The sequence below is a fragment of the Cylas formicarius genome, unplaced genomic scaffold, assembly GCF_029955315.1.
Source record: "Cylas formicarius isolate icCylForm1 unplaced genomic scaffold, icCylForm1.1 PGA_scaffold_12__32_contigs__length_19106922, whole genome shotgun sequence".
Lineage (NCBI taxonomy): Eukaryota > Metazoa > Arthropoda > Insecta > Coleoptera > Brentidae > Cylas > Cylas formicarius.
The window spans coordinates 17595803-17613809 of record NW_026844225.1 but is presented as its reverse complement, the minus strand read 5'-3'; the positions used below and the strand labels follow the sequence as shown (position 1 = coordinate 17613809).

The following is an 18007-nucleotide window of genomic DNA, read 5'->3' as shown; positions in this document are numbered from 1 at the left end:
TTAACTATCACTTTTAGTTAGTTAAGGATTAGGAGTTAAAGGAGATTCAAACTTGCGTACAATTCATTGGGCTTTGGGGTTTAGTTAGTTTTCGTTCATCCCCTTGTTCGATTTAAAACTGACAAGCAATATTTTAAATTTATTACGAAATGAATATGAAAATTGTATTAAAATACTTGACCAATTGTTTATGACTAACGCCCACTGTCAAAGCATTAAATTCTTTAGAAAAACAATAAACCAAATTCGCCAAACGGCGGCCAAAACCCTTATTATCGCCGATCGTTAAAGACCACCATGTGTTTGTTTTGCCGTGGGCGGTAGTGAATTTCACATATTTTCTTTCTGAGAATTTTGCGAAGTCGATATCGACGACATTCCAAAAACAGATTTTAAAAAGAGCCGGCTCTGTGCAACCATCTTTCCCCATAAATATACTACTCCGAAATGAAAAGGAAAGGTTCCCGCCCGTTTTTGCCGCATAATATTAATATTTTCACTCGGCAATGGCATTAATCAACTGCCTAGTTGCATTGATTAGTTTAATAATTACGATACCATCCGGTTTGAAACGTAGTTTACTTCCGATTTTGAAAGGGAATCGTTCTCACACGGAAAATAATTTCATGCCGCTGTAAAACTGGATTTCTGTATTACGTCGAGTTTTTTTTTTTAATTTCTTCTTAGTTTTACCATAAAATACTTGCTCGTTGATGTGCGAACGTTTTATACATCTTGAAAAGCCTACAGACAAAATCTGCGGTATTTAGATTTTTTTTTTAATTCTCATTGCAGTTTCGGGTTTTTTATCTGCTATCATTTTTTTTAAAATATTTCTGGAACCACCGCTTCTACGTTTTGTGTAGTTTGAAGATCCAGAAGGGCCACAACCATACAAAACAAAAGTAAAGTTAAAGGACGTATTAGTTAGGAGAAAGGTTAATGTCCTTCGAACCGTGACGAGTAAAGTTCTTTAGGGCTGCGGGGCAGATGCCGACTCGGTCGGATGGGGCTCGCAAACCGCGACACCCCCTTTCCGTTTTGCGCCCCACATGACTCCCATTAACAGATCCAATTCAATTTTATCATATACACCTTACAACATTGCCTAACGACTTTGCACTGCGATTTCCTTTTGCCGCTTTTTGTACGTATCAACTTTATCGACGTTATTGGCAATCCCGTATCATTTAAAGCACCGATTGGTTATTAAACGAGTGTGAATAAACGTCGACCGTATTGAAAATAAATGCGCTGTAGGCAGAGACTGCGATAATTAAATCAAAATACATAAACATAATTACTTATTATAAAATCCATGTTCTCACAATTTGTTTCGTTCACGTCTACAACCTGTTAAGCTGCTACATTCACTCTTCATTACAAAAAGAGAAAAACGCATTTTCTGCAATGCACATTCAGAATAGAAAATATTACAGACTTAGGTGGAGAAACAGGTTTCCCATCGAAGGCGCAATCTAGTTCTTGATGGTACGTTACCCTTCAGTCAAAGGTCATCAGCTGGACGGCGCGGTTACCTACTACTTACTACCTTTGCGATGTTTACTTCATTAACGTAATTTCATTTATACGTTCACGCTTCATTTTATACTTTTTTCTTTAAATGGAACAGTTGCGGTTATCAATATTTGCATCAGATAAGTTGCACATTTATATTTTAGTTTTGTAAAACTCGATGGTAAATTAGCAACAGCTATATATAGAATGTTCAACTAAAATTCTCAGTGTTCGAACCTCACGTTCATACTTGAAATCCTAATATTGACCAACAATGCCGACTTGTCAAGATTTTATGGCTGTGCTATGCTATGCTATGCTATCAAACAAACTGTCGACAAGATTAGCTTTATGGTTTTTAGTCTTTAGTTAGTAGGTAGTTAGTCTTATTGAATTGGAAATAAATAACGAGGCTATCACTGAAGTCTCTCCAGTAAAACACCTGGGTTTGGTTGTTGACGGTCAGATCAGTTGGAATGAACATATAAAAAAAAGCATTAAAAAAAATACTGACTAATATTTGACTAATAACATAAACTCTATGTCTAGTGCCATTCAATATATTCAATAGATTCATGGGGCAACAAAATCTTCTCGGCCAAGAAAAAACAATTGCCTTAAATAATTTACTACACCGGTAGCAATGTTTTTCCATTTGCTTAGGGGTTGCTCTATTCAGTTTATAAATATTTATTTATCTTTTGTTTTTATTATGTAAACTATCGTTAAAATACATAAAAAATAAAAACACTTTGTAGTTAATAAATAATATTTCGAAAAAAGTCAAACAATCACCTTGTTTATTTTATAAAATAGTCACCTGAAATGACTCTTGCCCATGCACATGACAGTATTTTGCTGCACAGGTCATGTATTTTAAACTAAACTAAACAGTGGTTAATAGCTCTAGCCTCGAGAATATTTACAATTGTACAAGATTTAAAAAGCAGTCAAAGCTTTCTATTTTTTCTGAAGTTTTGTGGAAGCTCTCTGTTTAGACCATTAATTTCCAAAACTATAACATTTATCAATTAAAGAATAACCAAAGTCGATGTATTTTAATTAAACGAACCCTGGCCATGTAAAAGCAATCATTTAAAGCACTTTTTGGCTCTACAAAATCAGACTAAGAGGTTTTTATTACAAGATTTGCTCTGATATACTTACGTTATATTAGAAGTGTGTCTTTTGTTTTTTAATAGCTCTTTCGGACCAAATGGCACAACATCCATCTGTACCCTGTGCAATTTTAAATGTGTATGCGATGCATATGTATTTTCCCATATGAACCAGCAACACATGCGGGATCTCATTTTGGCGCCCTTGTCAAAGTCCCGTATCATCCCCCTTAGGAAAAAGTTAAGGGTGGTTGCCCCCTCTGCCGGTTAACTGTTAGTGTGGGGACTTCCAACTCAATAAGACAGTTAGCATCGGCCGCAACTCCGTCAGTCTATGCTGAGCCTGTGGAACGTCTGCGTGTGTCTTCCGAGTTTGCCCGATTTAACGCGTCCGGCTCGGTTCGAATTTAGTTTGTGGGATTTAACACAGGAAATAAAGAATTATGAACTAATTTGTTATCACGTTGGATAAATAAACTTTGTGCACTATGTGGGAAGCTATGGATAGCGATCCATGTGATATATGCCAGTATTCGAGGTAATTTTTTTACAACGGCTTAACAACGTGTGTGTTGTTTACTGTCTGCTTAGCTTTGTGAAAGTGAAAATAGTATCGACGTGAGCGGCTCGCTTTAAACTTTAAAAGGAATACCTTTTTCTAACGTTCCTTGTAAAATAACGATATTCCTCATATCCTTCAACACTTCCCAAGTTTCAAAAATATGCAGGTGATGGTTTCGAAAATTTTCATTTAGCCAAACTTTCCTGCTGCAAAACATTTTTTGAGTTTTCGGAGACTCATGTACCGTCTATAAATCGGAGTGTTATTTAGTTTAGCTTGTATTTGAAAGGTGCAGTTATATTTTATATATAAACACTAGGTAGATGTTCAGTAAAGGATGTTCTGTCGAGTCGGACTTTTTATTTTCAATTTCGTTTTTCGATTACACAAAAAAGCAAAAATTTTTCTGAAATATTTTTTTTACTTTTTTTTTTTACAAATTCTCGAAAGAAACCGAACGAAAATGCTGTTTGTTTTCAGAAGCCAAACATTCGACGAAAACGTTGAAGGTCAGTACATCAACAAGGAAAATCTATGCCCAACAAAACATGACGACTTATCTCTTTATGAAAATGCGAGCACCGTCCCTATTTCTTGCGTCGAGGCTGCTCACCGCTACCCGAGAGCAACAAGGCGATCTCTCGAAGATGTCGAAACCATATCTCAGGATTCGGGCTACGCTGCCAGTTACCACAGTGAAGCTGCGAGATTCTTATCATTCAATTCTCCTCCTAGATCCTCCATATCGTTTGGGTCAGCCTCGGTGGGTTGCATGGAGGATGACTTCCTTGAGGATTTCTCAGACGTAGAGCCGTTGGATAAGGGGTCGACATTTCCAAGAGATTTTAGTAAACTCATAAACGAACCTCTCGTGCACAAAACTGAGGCCAAATCGCCAAAAGACTCCGTCATAAGACCTTTGTTCCGGCGAGCCTTATCATTGCAGAATTCTAGAGTTACTCCTAGTAGCAGTAAAGTAAGGACAAGTCTCTTTGGAGCTTGCGATGCGGAGAACAGGCCGTTTAAAAGACCAGATCCTCCGTCCAACGCTGACCAGGCTATTATTAAAAAGTCAAAATTGTTCGCGACTCAACGGGAGACCCTGATCTCAAGGCCGCCATTAAAGAGAGCTATTTCCGCCACCGAAGAGAGTATAATGTGCGCCGTGCAAAAATCTTCCACAGAACCCGACTTAATAGGGGATTTTAGCAGAAGCTTTTCGTTGCCGCTGGTGAATGGAAAACACCAGGACTTAAAAGCAATCAGCGCTGAGACTCTCGCCAGACTGATTAAAGGAGAGTTCTCAAATACCGTCGCGTCATTTAAGGTTATCGATTGTCGTTACCCCTACGAATTCAAAGGGGGTCACATAGATGGAGCTGTCAATATCTATACCAAAGAGCAAATCGGCGAACTTTTGAATGATAATAAAATTCCCAGCGCCAATTCAGTCAAGCGGAACATATTGGTTTTCCATTGCGAATTCTCAAGCGAACGTGGGCCAAATTTGTGAGTATTTTTTTGCTTTTGCGTTTTTTTACCTATTGCTATGTGTTTCCCCTTGTGATTTAACTTCTTTGTTTCTTTTTTGCAGGTATCGCTACTTACGCAGAGAGGATAGGCAGAGAAATGAAGCTGTTTATCCATCACTGCACTATCCCGAAATATACCTTCTAGAAGGAGGCTACAAGTGCTTTTTCCAGAAGTTTTCCGGTATGTGCGAACCAAACGCTTACAAGGAAATGTTGCATCCCGATCATGAAGAAGATTTGAGACAATTTCGGCAAAAATCCAAAACTTGGAATGTCGACAGCAAACATAGGCCCATCAAAAGTATCAAACGACTATAAGCCTACAAGAGAATTATTCCATGAAAATAAATGCCCTTGTTTACGAATAGTACAAAACGTATCTTGATTCTTAATGTATACAAATCTTTGTGTGGTTTTCATTTTATAAAACAAATGCGTCACATTGACGTTAATTTCAGTGAGACCTAGTTATGTACGTAATATTATTGCAATTAATTCCCTATGAATTAATTGCAACAATATGAACCCAAATTTTATAAATTAACTTCCTTCCTAAAATAGGGCGTAGTAGGGGTTCCCGATTCTCAGAGGGAATTTGAAGGGCCAATTAAAAAAAAAATCTCTTTGTCGAGTTAAAAATCATTAAATATTCCGATTTATTTGTTTTGTTAGTGAGCAATTATTACCAAAAGTTCCCGGGAGAATTCGGAACCCTAAGCTTAACATTAAGTAATCTAGCAACACAAACGCATTTATGTACATACTGTTGCTATTTATAAAATCTTTCATTCAATGAAGGAGATCATATTTTGCAATGCTATTCACCAAAGTGTTTCCGGTTTTTTTTTATGCAAAATCGACCCTAGGCGAGAATTTCTTTTTGTTTTATGTGCAATTACCCTCAGCAATAAAATTGTGATGCACAAAGGGCGGTCATAGGATCGGTTCGCAGTGCAAATATTTATTTTATTTTACATATTAATTTAAGTTTTTGTTAATAATTTAAAGCCCAGTATTTAACGGCAATGCATTTTCGATTAGTTTTGTGTTCTACAATGCAAATTTCAAGAGATACTTTTCTGTTAATGTGATTATTATGATTCATTTCAAAGAGACTGAACACTGTAGGAATTATGTCTTGAGTTTTGCTTTTTTAAGGGTGATACTGTCTAATTTTAATTTATTAATAGAATTGCTATTTTATTTTAAATTGTTTTTTTTACCTCATCTTCCTCGCTTTTCAAAAACTTGAAAATATTTTGAAGCGTTCGACGCAAAATATTGCAAATATTAAAAGATAGTAATATCCATTATATACTATAAGGTTGTTCGGAAAGTCATTTCGTTTTTTCCCGTCAGAGGACTTAATTACGTTTTTTCGAAACCAACTTCACACTTAAGCCGCATAACCATTATATGTCTTGAGAGCTGATATTGCAAGGCTTGTGTGTGAAAAAGTTCTATTAATTCTACGCAGTAGTTTTTGGTTGGTGCCCTTTTAAATATGGAGAACAATAAGCAGCATTTTCGTCATATTTTACTTTTTTACTTCAGAAAAGGTAAAAATGCTGTCCAAGCGAGAAAAAAATTGACGGATGTATATGGAGAAGGCGTGTTAACAGTACGCCAGTGCCAGAACTGGTTTGCAAAATTTCGATCCGGCAATTTTGATGTCGAAGATGCACCACGGTCTGGAAGGCCGGTCGAAGCTGACAAAGATGCGATAAGGGCATTAGTTGATGCAAATCGGCGAATAACCACACGAGAGATCGGTGAGAGATTAAATTTGTCGAATTCGACTGTTTATGGCCATTTGAAAGGCATGGGCTTAACCTCGAAGCTCGATGTGTGGGTGCCCCATGTCCATACGGAGCGAAATTTGTGTCGTCGCGTTGACGTGTGTGATTCGCTCCTCAAACGTCAAGAAAATGATCCATTTTTGAAGCGGATTATTACTGGGGACGAAAAATGGGTTGTATACAACAATGTTAAACGCAAGAGGTCATGGAGCGGAAAAGATGAACCGGCTCAAAGCGTGTCAAAAGCCAACATTCACCAAAAAAAGGTAATGCTCTCCGTTTGGTGGGATGTCAAAGGAATCGTTTTTTTTTTGAGCTTTCGCCGGACAATACAACGATTAATTCAGAAGTCTATTGTCATCAACTGGACAAATTGAATGATTCACTTAAAGAGAAGAGGCCCGAATTAATCAACAGGAAGGGTGTTTTGTTCCAACAGGATAAGTTTGGTCACTCGCCAAAAACTTTTACAGCTTGAATGGGACGTACTGCAACATCCACCATATTCTCCAGATCTGGCGCCTTCCGACTACTATTTGTTCCGGTCCCTGCAAAATTTTTTGGATGGCAAAACCTTTACCTCAAACGAAGATGTCAAAAACCACCTGAACCAGTTTTTTGCCAGCAAGGACCAAAACTTTTATGAGAGGGGAATTATGTTACTGCCAGAAAGATGGCAAAAGGTGTTGGACCAAAATGGCTAATATATAATTTAATAAAATATTTATTCATTATACGAAAACCGTCTTTCATGTTCCCCAAAAAAAACGAAATGACTTTCCGAACAACCCAATATTTTGAGTACAAATAATGCAAATTGGGACTATCCTAAATTTTTTCGTTATCAATCCTGAAGATTTTATTGCGGCATGTTTTAAGTTTTTGAGCACAAAAGCCATAATAAATGGGTAGGTGTGGGAATAAACACCACACTGGCGTAGACGACAAAACATTGAGATGCGATGCCAGCAGGTACCCAAATAAATCTTTCTATTAAACCCAGGTAAAATACTTGCTCAGGTGTATTGGGCAATAAAATCCTATTGGATTTTCAGTTTAATTATTCGAAGAAATCACTTGTGCCTTTTCTGGTATATTGGGATCAGAAATATTGTACCCCGCATTAAAAAACAGTTTGAATTAAATGAATAAGTGAATTAGATGTAACTGTAATTAACCGGCGAATCCGCCAATTTAACAACAACACTTGAATTGGAGGATAGCCTGCTTCTGAATTTCTTCTGCGTCGGGATGGAACTATTTACTGCTCCGAAGAAGAAAACAGCATGTTTAACGAAACGTCAGCGAGAAGGAATAACAGGAGAAATCCAGAAAGGTACCCTCATTTCTATGGAAGTTAGAGTAGAGGGTCGTTCAAAATTACATTTTACAGTTTCTTAAATAACTTGGACTCGACAATACCTAAAGAGTAAATGTATCTAATCAATATTTTTCACGTTTTTGGAAGCTCTTTTTCATTACATATTTTGATTTGGAACTTTCTGAATATCAATCGACAAATATTTATTAAGCATTTTGCAAGGACTTCGTTTTTTTTCTTAAAATACGAAGTTTTATGACACTTTCTTAATGAAACAATGCTGGAAAATATGCCTATGATTTCTGATTAAACTCCAATTATTTTCAACCACGGCCGTATGCGAATAAAAACAATAAATCAATGAATCAAATTCAGTTATTCGTATAAAAAATGTAGTATGTGTGATTTTTAAGTTATATAGTATTGAGGCAATAAAAACCCGTATCTTGTCGTTCCTAGCTCATCGGTGAATTTCTAATTTGCGATCCTATACATCCCCACCAAAATCACACAGGTACAGGACTTTTGGCGCCTTCGAACCCCCTTATAAATACAACCCGAGGCGCTTTTAAGGGTGTCAGTTCTTGCGTTGCTTTTGGGTCGTGCACTTTATCTTCAGGCAGTTCGTTTTCGTATTCTTTTGTAGTGTATAAGTGCGATGGAGTATGAATCAATATCGGAAACTTCTGATGGTTGTTTTCCGATTTTAAGGTAAACTGTTAATTTCATACACTTGTCTTGTCGATTTTTTTTACAACTACTTAAATGTCATGAAAATAAGTTAGATATGTTAGCTTTTTTGTAATTTAAAAGTTATTTATTTTTCTTCCAGATCGGATATCGACTGTCTATCGCTGTATGAATCTAACTCAAGAGACTCGGGGTTCGAGGAGCTCACGACATTTCGGTGTTCCAACGAATCAGACCTCGCAGACGATATTTTCCAGGATTTGCCCGAGATTGGCTCTCCGAAAGTCTCAAAAATTCCAACCAGCTTTTCAAATGTGATTAGCAAACATATAGAAACACTTAAAAACGAAAAGGAATCTTTCGCTATCAAAAAGAAATGTTTTAAAAGGTTTGAAACGGAAGAAGATTGGCGTGTTAAAAGAACAAAGTTAACCAAAAACGAAATTTCGCCTCAGTCCAGCGAACGTATTAAAATCGCAGTTCAGGATTCGAATAGCCATTCGGAATTAATTGGTGATTTTACCGGAAATTATCGTTTGCCTTTAACTAAAACGCGACATGAAAATCTTAAAGCCGTTGATGCTAATACGGTGGCAAAACTATTAAGAGGGGATTACATCGATGAAATAGGGTCGTTTAAAATTATAGATTGCAGATTTCCTTACGAATACAACGGAGGACACATTAGCGGAGCTATAAATTTGTACACCTTCGATCAGTGTTCGGCTCTGTTAGATCGCGCGCAAGAGAACTTCAAACTTAAAGAAGAAAAACAAATACTGATTTTTCATTGTGAATATTCAGCCGAAAGAGGACCGAATATGTATCGCTTCCTGAGGAATGAAGATCGACAGTTAAACGTCCACACTTACCCAGGACTCTATTTTCCTGAGATTTATCTTCTCGAAGGGGGTTACAAACGATTTTTCGATGAATTTTCGGAATACTGCACACCTTACGGGTATATGCCGATGATTAGCGAAAAACACGAAGCCGACTTCAAATTGTTTAGGAAAATTTCGAATACTTTCAGTTCAGATGTTCGGAATAAAAGAACGCACAATTTTAAAAAAATTGGTCGATTGTTTAGTTAGGATTTTCATACTAACGCTCAGTGTTTTTATACAGCGTGTTCGTTTGTGATCTGTACTTTATGTATAATAAGGACAAAATTACCGTGGTGCAATTTTAACTGAAAAATGTGCAATTTTAAAAATGTTTATGTGATATGCTAATTCCGTGTTGTCAATTAATACACTTGTGAAGGAAATATTATGGGAAATAAATTGATTATTCTAGACTGCCTATGTAACTTCTTCTTTTTATAACGCAAAAAATTTAAGTAACAGAAAAACACATTATGTATGTATGTATAGGTAGATGCGTCCGTAGCGTGGATGGATCATCATGCGAAAAGAGTGCTCTGGAATGATGTTAATGGGTCATTTTAGCTTGGTGTTTTTGTGTTTGTACTAATTATCATAATTATCAATATTAGTGAATCAATTAAGAATAAAGTGAGGAATTATAAAATTAGAAATTTGTTTGAATTTAAATGGCGCCCTGCACAAGGCTATCGGGAACAAATACGGAACAGTTTGTTATTCTGGCAGCTCTAAATCACCACAGCGATTTTCATGAAAACTTAAGAGGAATATTTTTGTTTCATTAATATTTCGTTTTTGTTTGATTTGAAGAGTAAATGCTAGTTTGATATATTTTAGCTTTACCAAGCTGTAAATTATACCTATACCAATATTTTTGAATATATCTTCCAACTGCTGCCATCTCTGCACCGTATATAGAACTATTATTTGAAATGTCTGTACTCCACGGCTGTCATCTGCGCATTATTTGGTTTATATTTGGTATTCAGTGTTATTTAGAAAGCCGATTTTACATTTTTTATCCAAGGATTATATTCGTTATCATTTTATAATTTAGAAAAAGTAGGTATCTGCGTTCTCTTGATCTTTTGACATGTCTTATCTCCGTTAAGCCGGGCTTCTAGGAAATTTTCCAAAAAAACACTTGTTCTTGCGATTACTTTTCTTGTTAAATATATTTTAATTATTATAGTGATTGCCATGGGTGGGAAATACTCAAAATTAGACCCAATGGAAGTAAATGTTCCGAATATTCAGGATTTGTTAAACAGAGATCCATATTTGCATCCCTACGAGAAAGAAATTAGACGCCGGTAAGTTACTTTTGAAGGTCACAAAAGGACATTGTAATTTATTTTTTATTTTATTTTTTTCTAAATGGCTAATGCATATAATATTGTTCAAATTATAGGCCATTCGTAGCATGCCAAGCAATACAATAATTCAATAAATATTGTTCTGTTTATGGTATAATGTTATTACTTGTTTTATTAATTTTGTAGTTATGCAGTGTTTAAAGACTATTTAGACGTTATAGAAAATGTTGGTGGAGGATTGAATGACTTTACCCAAGCCTATAAATATTTTGGAATCCATGTTGAACCAGATAATACAATAATATGTAGAGAATGGGCACCAGGGGCCAATGGTCTTTTTTTAACTGGAGAATTCAGTAAGGATACTTCCCCTCCTAAATAGTTTTATCATTTACTTTTGTTGTCTCTACAAGATAATTGGAATCGGGACAGTCATCCTTACACAAAACTCGAATTTGGCAAATGGGAACTAAAGTTACCACCAAAACATGATGGTACCCCCGCAGTAGAGCATTTGTCAGAAATTAAAGTTGGGTTATAGTTGAAAATACTTATTGGAAAATGTTTACAATAATTAATTTCTAGATAGTTGTTTTAACACAAGCAGGACAGAAAGAAGATAGGCTCTCCCCTTATGCCAATTATGTTAAGGAACCAAAAAAAATTGAAGGGACAATATATAAGCAGCTCTTATATAACCCACCAAAAAATGAGGTATAAACTTAAATATGAAGAGGTAATAAATACATCCACTTGCAATGTTGCAGCGATATATGTTTAAACACCCAAGACCACCAAAACCAAAAAGCCTTCGTATATATGAATGCCATGTTGGAATTGCGACTGACCAACTAGGTGTTGGCTCCTACCAAAATTTCACTGAAAATATCTTACCTCGTATTGTTAATCAAGGTTATAATGCCATACAACTAATGGCCATCATGGAACATGCATATTACGCCAGTTTTGGCTATCAAGTAACTAGTTTTTATGCAGCATCGAGCAGATACGGTACTCCAGATGAATTAAAGCTATTGGTAGATCGAGCCCACGAACTGGGATTGGTAGTATTGCTTGACTTAGTCCATTCCCATGCAAGTAAAAATGTTCTTGATGGTTTAAATATGTTTGATGGCACTGATTCATGTTTTTTTCACTCTGGGCCTAGAGGAAATCATTCCCTATGGGATTCCAGATTATTTAACTATTCTGAATATGAGGTGATGAGATTTTTATTGTCAAACGTTAGGTGGTGGATTGATGAGTATAATTTTGATGGATATCGATTTGATGGGGTTACATCGATGTTATATCACTCTAGAGGTAAGCAGAATTGAATTCAGCATCTATTGTTACTAATTAATTTATTTTTAATTTTATAATTAAACACGACATTCGAATATCCTTGTAATTGTTAATTACGTTAGTGTATAATTATCCCGCGTTTTTGTATTCAGAAATAAGTACATTTTAAAATGAATAAATAAAATAAATAAAAAATAATTGACTAGCATTTTCTTAAGTGCTGTTCAATTGTTTTATATGTTACAACAATAATATATAAAATTTCATTAACACGGGGAGGTGGGGCGGTCTATTTTGGGTTTTAGGCTGTGATTCAACTTATTTATTTTATATAAAACCGGATAATAGATTTCCCATATATTAAATATCATTGCATTCCAAGTGGAAAAATGTATTGATCTAGTGTTGACTAGTTTTGGTAACAAATAATTGAATACGTCCTATTTTGCCCAGGTATTGGACAAGGATTTGGTGGGCACTATGATGATTATTTCAACATGGGCGTAGATACAGACGGGGTTGTATATTTAATGTTGGCCAATCATGTCGCTCATAATTTATACAGTGACGCAATAACTATAGCGGAGGATGTTTCGGGAATGCCAGGCACATGTCGTCCAGTATCAGAAGGATGTTTGGGCTTTGACTATCGACTCGCTATGGCCATTCCCGATAAGTGGATTGAATTGTTAAAGCATACCAAAGATGAAGAATGGGATGTTGGTATGTATCACTTACAAGCGCCCTCTCCGTCAATATAATTTACGTTTTTAGGAAACATAGTCCATACATTAACCAATCGTCGTTGGATGGAACCAAACGTAGCATATGCAGAATCTCATGATCAGGCCCTGGTGGGAGACAAAACAATCGCTTTTTGGCTTATGGACAAAGAGATGTACACTCATATGAGTAAAATTTCCTCTCCTTCCGATATAATTGATCGAGGAATTGCTTTGCATAAGTTGATCCGCTTTATCACTCATGGATTGGGAGGGGAAGCTTACCTTAATTTTATGGGCAACGAATTTGGGCATCCTGAATGGTTAGATTTTCCAAGAGAAGGAAACAACAGTTCATATCATTATGCCAGAAGGCAGTGGAATCTGGTCGATGATAAACTATTGAAATATGAATACCTAAACAATTGGGATGCAGCTATGAATAAAACTGAAAATAAGTGAGTCCAAACGCTTCTTAAAATAATAAATAAATCTATTGAGAAATTCAGTGTACATCACTTAACAAATCATTGAAGTCTTCGTAAAGTCAATGTTTTAATTTTTTTAACCGCTTGCTTCAAAAATTAATTTGGCTTATTTTCATTTTTACTTCCATTCAAGAATTACAGACTAAATTAACGATGTGATAAAATATGATTATTTTTAATGAATTATTACAATTTATAGGTTTGGTTGGTTAGCAGCCCCACCAGGGTATGTAAGTATGAAACATGATGGAGATAAAGTGATAGCTTTTGAAAGGGCAGGACTGTTGTTCATTTTCAATTTTCATCCAACCAAGAGTTTTGCGGATTATAAACTAGGAATAGAAGGATCGGGAACATACAGAGTAGTCCTAAATTCTGATGAGAAGATATTTGGAGGTTTCGAGAGGATAGATAGTTCAGTACCTGCATTTACTAAACCCGAGAGTTATTGTAATAGAAGCAATTCTTTACAGGTTAATATCAAATTAGTGTACATATCTAACCATTCTTAACACTATTTTATTGCAGGTGTATATTCCTAGCCGTACTTGCATGGTGCTTGCCCCGGAATTTGCTATTTAAATTGCTTTTTTGAATCATCAAGTGCAATTTCTCATAGTGCTCTGTGAGGGTGTAAAATTTACATTATTTATTAGAGGCAGTTAATTTCAGAATTGTTGAATAAACTATTTTTTCATTTATGGTTATTTATTTCGTGATGCTGTTAGACTGTCCCCAATGTTATAAAGTCTTTATATTACAAATCCTGTTTTAAACTTTAATATTTATTTCCTCTCGTCCTTTCGTCCAATTAAACTTCTCAATTTGTGTTTAAAATAAATATATCATTCTCCCAAACCTAGGCTTTCCTGAAACCAAAAGCTTTCATATAGAAGTTGTAGAGGAATATGTGGACTCTATTTTGATATCTTGAACCGCGGCTAAAAATTCTAGCTATGAAACTGCCAACGAGCGAGAATTATATGTTTTTCAGAAAAGTAATTATAATTTTTTAAAGAAACTTCTATAGGCTACTTAATACTATTTACAAATTATAAATCGAACTTCCTGAATTTCCGTTAAGCTCTGAAGAAGTCAACAGGACGAATGCCGAAATGTCAGTTCGACACAGGAGTAATAGTAGTAATTTATTTTCAATAATAATTTACCTGACATCTCTTTTGTCTTTGAACGATTAACATTGTTGTTCGTGTACCATAATCGTCAAAAAGTGTATATTGCGTCTTCTTTACCTGATAAAACTTAAAAATCAAAGATTTTCTTTATCTCCGGCCTACCATTTGCTTACACTAATGGGCATAGTATGGGCCAATTAAAAGGAAATTTATATTCATCACTATCAGTAGGAAATTGTTTTTTTTCGTCTTTCCTACTTTTATTGTTTTCTTACACTTTGTAACATGTACAAATAATATTTGTGCGTATTCTTTTCTAATAATACTGGCTTTAGGGGCAAAAAAACTTCTACAGAGCAGGCAGAAAAATCATTAAAAATGCATTTTCCAGGCAATAATAAAATTAAAATTAATAAATATAACGTTTTTGTACATTCCGTGGTCGCCACTTCCAATTTTTGATATTTGGTAATTTAAAATCAAAGTGAGCGTTGCGCGCCATTTTATAAATTATTGAAAGTTATTTAATTTTGTCACATAACTGACAATAAAGCAATTCTAATTCTATAAAAAAAAAGCTATTTTAGCCGTGCAGGATGGAAAAACAAGGTCAATCTTCAGGAGAAAAGAAGCCAAGCGATTCAGCTTTTTTAAAGTCAATTGATGAGATCGAAGCAAATTTGTGCTTGAATTACTTCGATAATGTGGAGAAAAATGTCCATCCTACCGCAAGTCCAGTTGGGTCAGAAGCAAGCGATTGCGAAGCACTTTTAGCCGATGCCATGAAAGATATTTCTTCCAAGGATGACCTTACCGATTATGAATTTGTTGACATGGATATTCATTACGACTCAACTACAATTGGCGCGGAAGAACAAGAAACAATTTCCGATGTATGGGAAAAGAATGATTTTGAAGAAGCTAAGCCTAACAATTCCGCTCAAGCACCAAGCACAAGCAGTGCGCTAGGAGGACTGAATCCTGAATTGACGTTTAATGTTACTTTTGCCCATAGTCAGCGCAGCATGAATCAGTACCGGTCTTTTTTGACCCCTACACAGTTGCGAACCATTGGGAGCTTGAAACCTTTCATTCCAAAAGGGCAAAAGCAAAATCTACCCATACAAGAGGTAGGAGCCAACAATGAAGAAGTACCTAAAGATGTTAAAAAACCTAACGCCATCCTAAAATTTTTTAAAATGTAATTTAGATATATTTTATTCATTATCAGTATTATCGTTATTGTAATTGATTACAATTAATTATATGTATTGTCGTTAATAAAGAAATTTTCCTAAAGTCGCATTTAGTTAAAATGACCAAGAATTTTTATAAATGAATAAAATTTTGATATATTTTTGTAAATAATGTTTATTCATTGAATGAAAATTACATAATTTGGTTACTGTTCACTATCGTATAACAACAAACAATATACCAGTAAAGTTAAATTAGTGCCTGTATTTTGTATGTTTTTAATTACATTTTATACATGTACCTTCACAAAACTAATTCTTTATTAACAAAAAATTATTGCAAATATTAATTTAACAATATTACACATTATACTCTATGTTACAAAAATAGCATCCTAAGATTGTATACTTTATTAGTGAGCTTAGATATAATTATTATAAAATTTTAGTTTATTTTAGAAAAAACTAATTTAACTTTACTTCTGAAAGGTTGTAGTAAACAACAAAAAATGAATTATAAAAAAGGTATAACATATAAAATTAAAGCAAAAAAATAGAACAATTTGTACTTCAAAAAACGCTTCTATAAATAGGTAAAAAGTAACAAAAAATCACATAATAGATGCTGCTTTAACTACGAAAAACAAGATATAAAACAACATTTAAATCATTCTAGGTATATAAGTGGATTTTAATGACCCACAGGCTCACAAAACCACGTAGTTTTAAACCTATAATCTTGAAACATTACGATTTGCCAGTTTTGAACAGAAATATGGAAATGATGCTCAATTACTTCAATTAACTAATGTGGATAAAAAAGAGACATATTTTCTTGGAAGCCAGTAAAGAATTTCAAATTTATTTAAATTATACACATAAAAAACCGCAAAAAGGGACTTCAATCTTGTTTTTCAAAATAAACTTAGGAGCGACCTACATTGATATGCATCACAGATTCTAAAATACTTATTTACATATATAAAACACATTTACAGTTTTGTATGTTTAACCGTGTCCGTCCAGTAATTCTGAATTGTCATTGCTTCTAGGCTATTCAAAAATGAATCATTATCTAAACTGTACATCTCTTCTGAATTATCCTAAAATTAAAAACCAAATTTTATTAGATTCATTGCCAATCAATGGGCGGTAAAATTCAGTTTACTGATTTTAATATTACTGAAGGACTGCTGAGCTGCTAGGGCTATATGAAGCTTGATTGCTAAAACTGTCCTGCATGGGTATTTTGATAAGGTTAACTGACTTTTGCCGCATTCTTTACATTATATTGATATTGAATTTTTTGTTTGAGAAACTGAATAATTAAGTAAAGTACCAGACAATTTTTTACAAAGAGTTTTTTAGTGGCCACAGGTGGATAAAGGGCAATCACACTCTTACCCTAACAGAAGCATCATCAATATAACCACTAGAGTCTGGATTACTGCATCTATCATTAAGTACTTGAGGCCTATTAAATCCGTGGGTGCGGTAAACAAAAAATGTTACTACACATACCACACCAACTACAATTATGCAACCTAAAGTAATACCAGTTATACCAGCTGCTGATAGGTTGCCATTTGTTTTTTCTATATCAGTTATTTCCTCCTCAATTCCAAGTCTCTCAGAGTTCTGAATAAGACTTTGGTTATTGTTTATATCTTCCCCATTGTATGTTAAATTATCTGTATCTGGCTGATATTCAGTTAAATTAACATTTGTATTTATCACAGTTAATTCCTTATTGGTGTCAGTTACTCTACTAGAATTGTTCTCTTCAGAAAACTCCATTAGCTTAGATTTGATTGAATTTTTATTTGGGGTTGGAACATATTTGATACTTGTAAAATTTTTTGAAGCCTTGGATATGCTCTTAGAACTACTTGTGGTACTGGGCGGATCAAAGGTCGCATTTTCGGACAGTGATTTTTCAAAATTTTCCAGGGTTACTGTCGGCAAATCAGTAGTTGCAATGGAATGTAGTGTGTTCATCAGCGTTTCCCCAGAAATAACTAGAAATAAGAGCAACCCAATTTTAATGACTTAGAGCCCTTGATCATAATCTATAAATCTAAGTGACTTACCATGTAAATAAAATGTTATCCAAAACCAATGCATCCACCAGTAGTTTGTCATGATTTTAAACACATTACAAACTAAAAATGCAAATATTGCCCAATAATAAGATTCCTCCTTTAAATAATAATTATAGCTCTGAAACCAGTCACTTTTCCTTTTATAATTCGCAATAAAAATGAAATATTGCTTAAATTGCAAATGAATTATAATTAGTTGGTGTATAGCTTTTCCCACTGCCTGTTGTTGCATACAACAAATCAAAGGAAGTGAACAACACACCTGACAGACAACTGACATTAACACTAAGGACAGTTTAAACTTCAAAACTAAAT

General features: G+C 34.7%; 4 protein-coding genes across 4 annotated transcripts; 3 read left to right on the top strand and 1 right to left on the bottom strand.

Moving 5' to 3' along the window:
- Nucleotides 1–2979: 2979 nt before the first annotated feature.
- On the top strand, nucleotides 2980–5919 carry LOC132708763 (M-phase inducer phosphatase-like). The gene is made up of 3 exons (XM_060681321.1): nucleotides 2980–3174; nucleotides 3679–4707; nucleotides 4793–5919. Exons 1-3 carry the CDS (start codon nucleotides 3125–3127, stop codon nucleotides 5046–5048), a joined length of 1335 nt encoding a protein of 444 aa, XP_060537304.1. The 5' UTR covers nucleotides 2980–3124; the 3' UTR covers nucleotides 5049–5919.
- Nucleotides 5920–8508: 2589 nt separating this feature from the next.
- On the top strand, nucleotides 8509–9634 carry LOC132708531 (M-phase inducer phosphatase-like). The gene is made up of 2 exons (XM_060680879.1): nucleotides 8509–8561; nucleotides 8683–9634. Exons 1-2 carry the CDS (start codon nucleotides 8509–8511, stop codon nucleotides 9632–9634), a joined length of 1005 nt encoding a protein of 334 aa, XP_060536862.1.
- A 729-nt stretch (nucleotides 9635–10363) lies between these two features.
- Nucleotides 10364–13957, top strand: LOC132708647 (1,4-alpha-glucan-branching enzyme). The gene is made up of 10 exons (XM_060681108.1): nucleotides 10364–10489; nucleotides 10620–10740; nucleotides 10930–11099; nucleotides 11157–11272; nucleotides 11329–11457; nucleotides 11511–12066; nucleotides 12502–12771; nucleotides 12823–13228; nucleotides 13458–13731; nucleotides 13787–13957. Coding segments are annotated over exons 1-10 (2097 nt in total). The 5' UTR covers nucleotides 10364–10488; the 3' UTR covers nucleotides 13841–13957.
- Nucleotides 13958–15796: 1839 nt separating this feature from the next.
- LOC132708823 (uncharacterized) lies at nucleotides 15797–17970 on the bottom strand. The gene is made up of 3 exons (XM_060681425.1): nucleotides 17681–17970; nucleotides 16995–17608; nucleotides 15797–16693 (listed from the first exon to the last, which is right to left on the bottom strand). Exons 1-3 carry the CDS (start codon nucleotides 17922–17924, stop codon nucleotides 16583–16585), a joined length of 969 nt encoding a protein of 322 aa, XP_060537408.1. The 5' UTR covers nucleotides 17925–17970; the 3' UTR covers nucleotides 15797–16582.
- Between the last annotated feature and the right edge of the window lie 37 nt (nucleotides 17971–18007).

Excerpts from the sequence above, each read along its gene's own strand:
- LOC132708823 (XM_060681425.1), bottom strand. The coding sequence starts at position 17,924 with ATGCAACAACAGGCAGTGGGAAAAGCTATACACCAACTAATTATAATT. Across the intron at positions 17,609-17,680 it reads GATAACATTTTATTTACATG|TTATTTCTGGGGAAACGCTG; the intron begins GTAAGTCACTTA and ends TCTTATTTCTAG. Across the intron at positions 16,694-16,994 it reads TTGATGATGCTTCTGTTAGG|GATAATTCAGAAGAGATGTA; the intron begins GTAAGAGTGTGA and ends TTTTAATTTTAG.
- LOC132708531 (XM_060680879.1), top strand. The coding sequence starts at position 8,509 with ATGGAGTATGAATCAATATCGGAAACTTCTGATGGTTGTTTTCCGATT. Across the intron at positions 8,562-8,682 it reads GGTTGTTTTCCGATTTTAAG|ATCGGATATCGACTGTCTAT; the intron begins GTAAACTGTTAA and ends TTTTTCTTCCAG.
- LOC132708763 (XM_060681321.1), top strand. The coding sequence starts at position 3,125 with ATGTGGGAAGCTATGGATAGCGATCCATGTGATATATGCCAGTATTCG. Across the intron at positions 3,175-3,678 it reads GATATATGCCAGTATTCGAG|AAGCCAAACATTCGACGAAA; the intron begins GTAATTTTTTTA and ends GTTTGTTTTCAG. Across the intron at positions 4,708-4,792 it reads AGCGAACGTGGGCCAAATTT|GTATCGCTACTTACGCAGAG; the intron begins GTGAGTATTTTT and ends TCTTTTTTGCAG.
- LOC132708647 (XM_060681108.1), top strand. Across the intron at positions 11,100-11,156 it reads TTTTTTAACTGGAGAATTCA|ATAATTGGAATCGGGACAGT; the intron begins GTAAGGATACTT and ends TGTCTCTACAAG. Across the intron at positions 13,732-13,786 it reads ATAGAAGCAATTCTTTACAG|GTGTATATTCCTAGCCGTAC; the intron begins GTTAATATCAAA and ends ATTTTATTGCAG.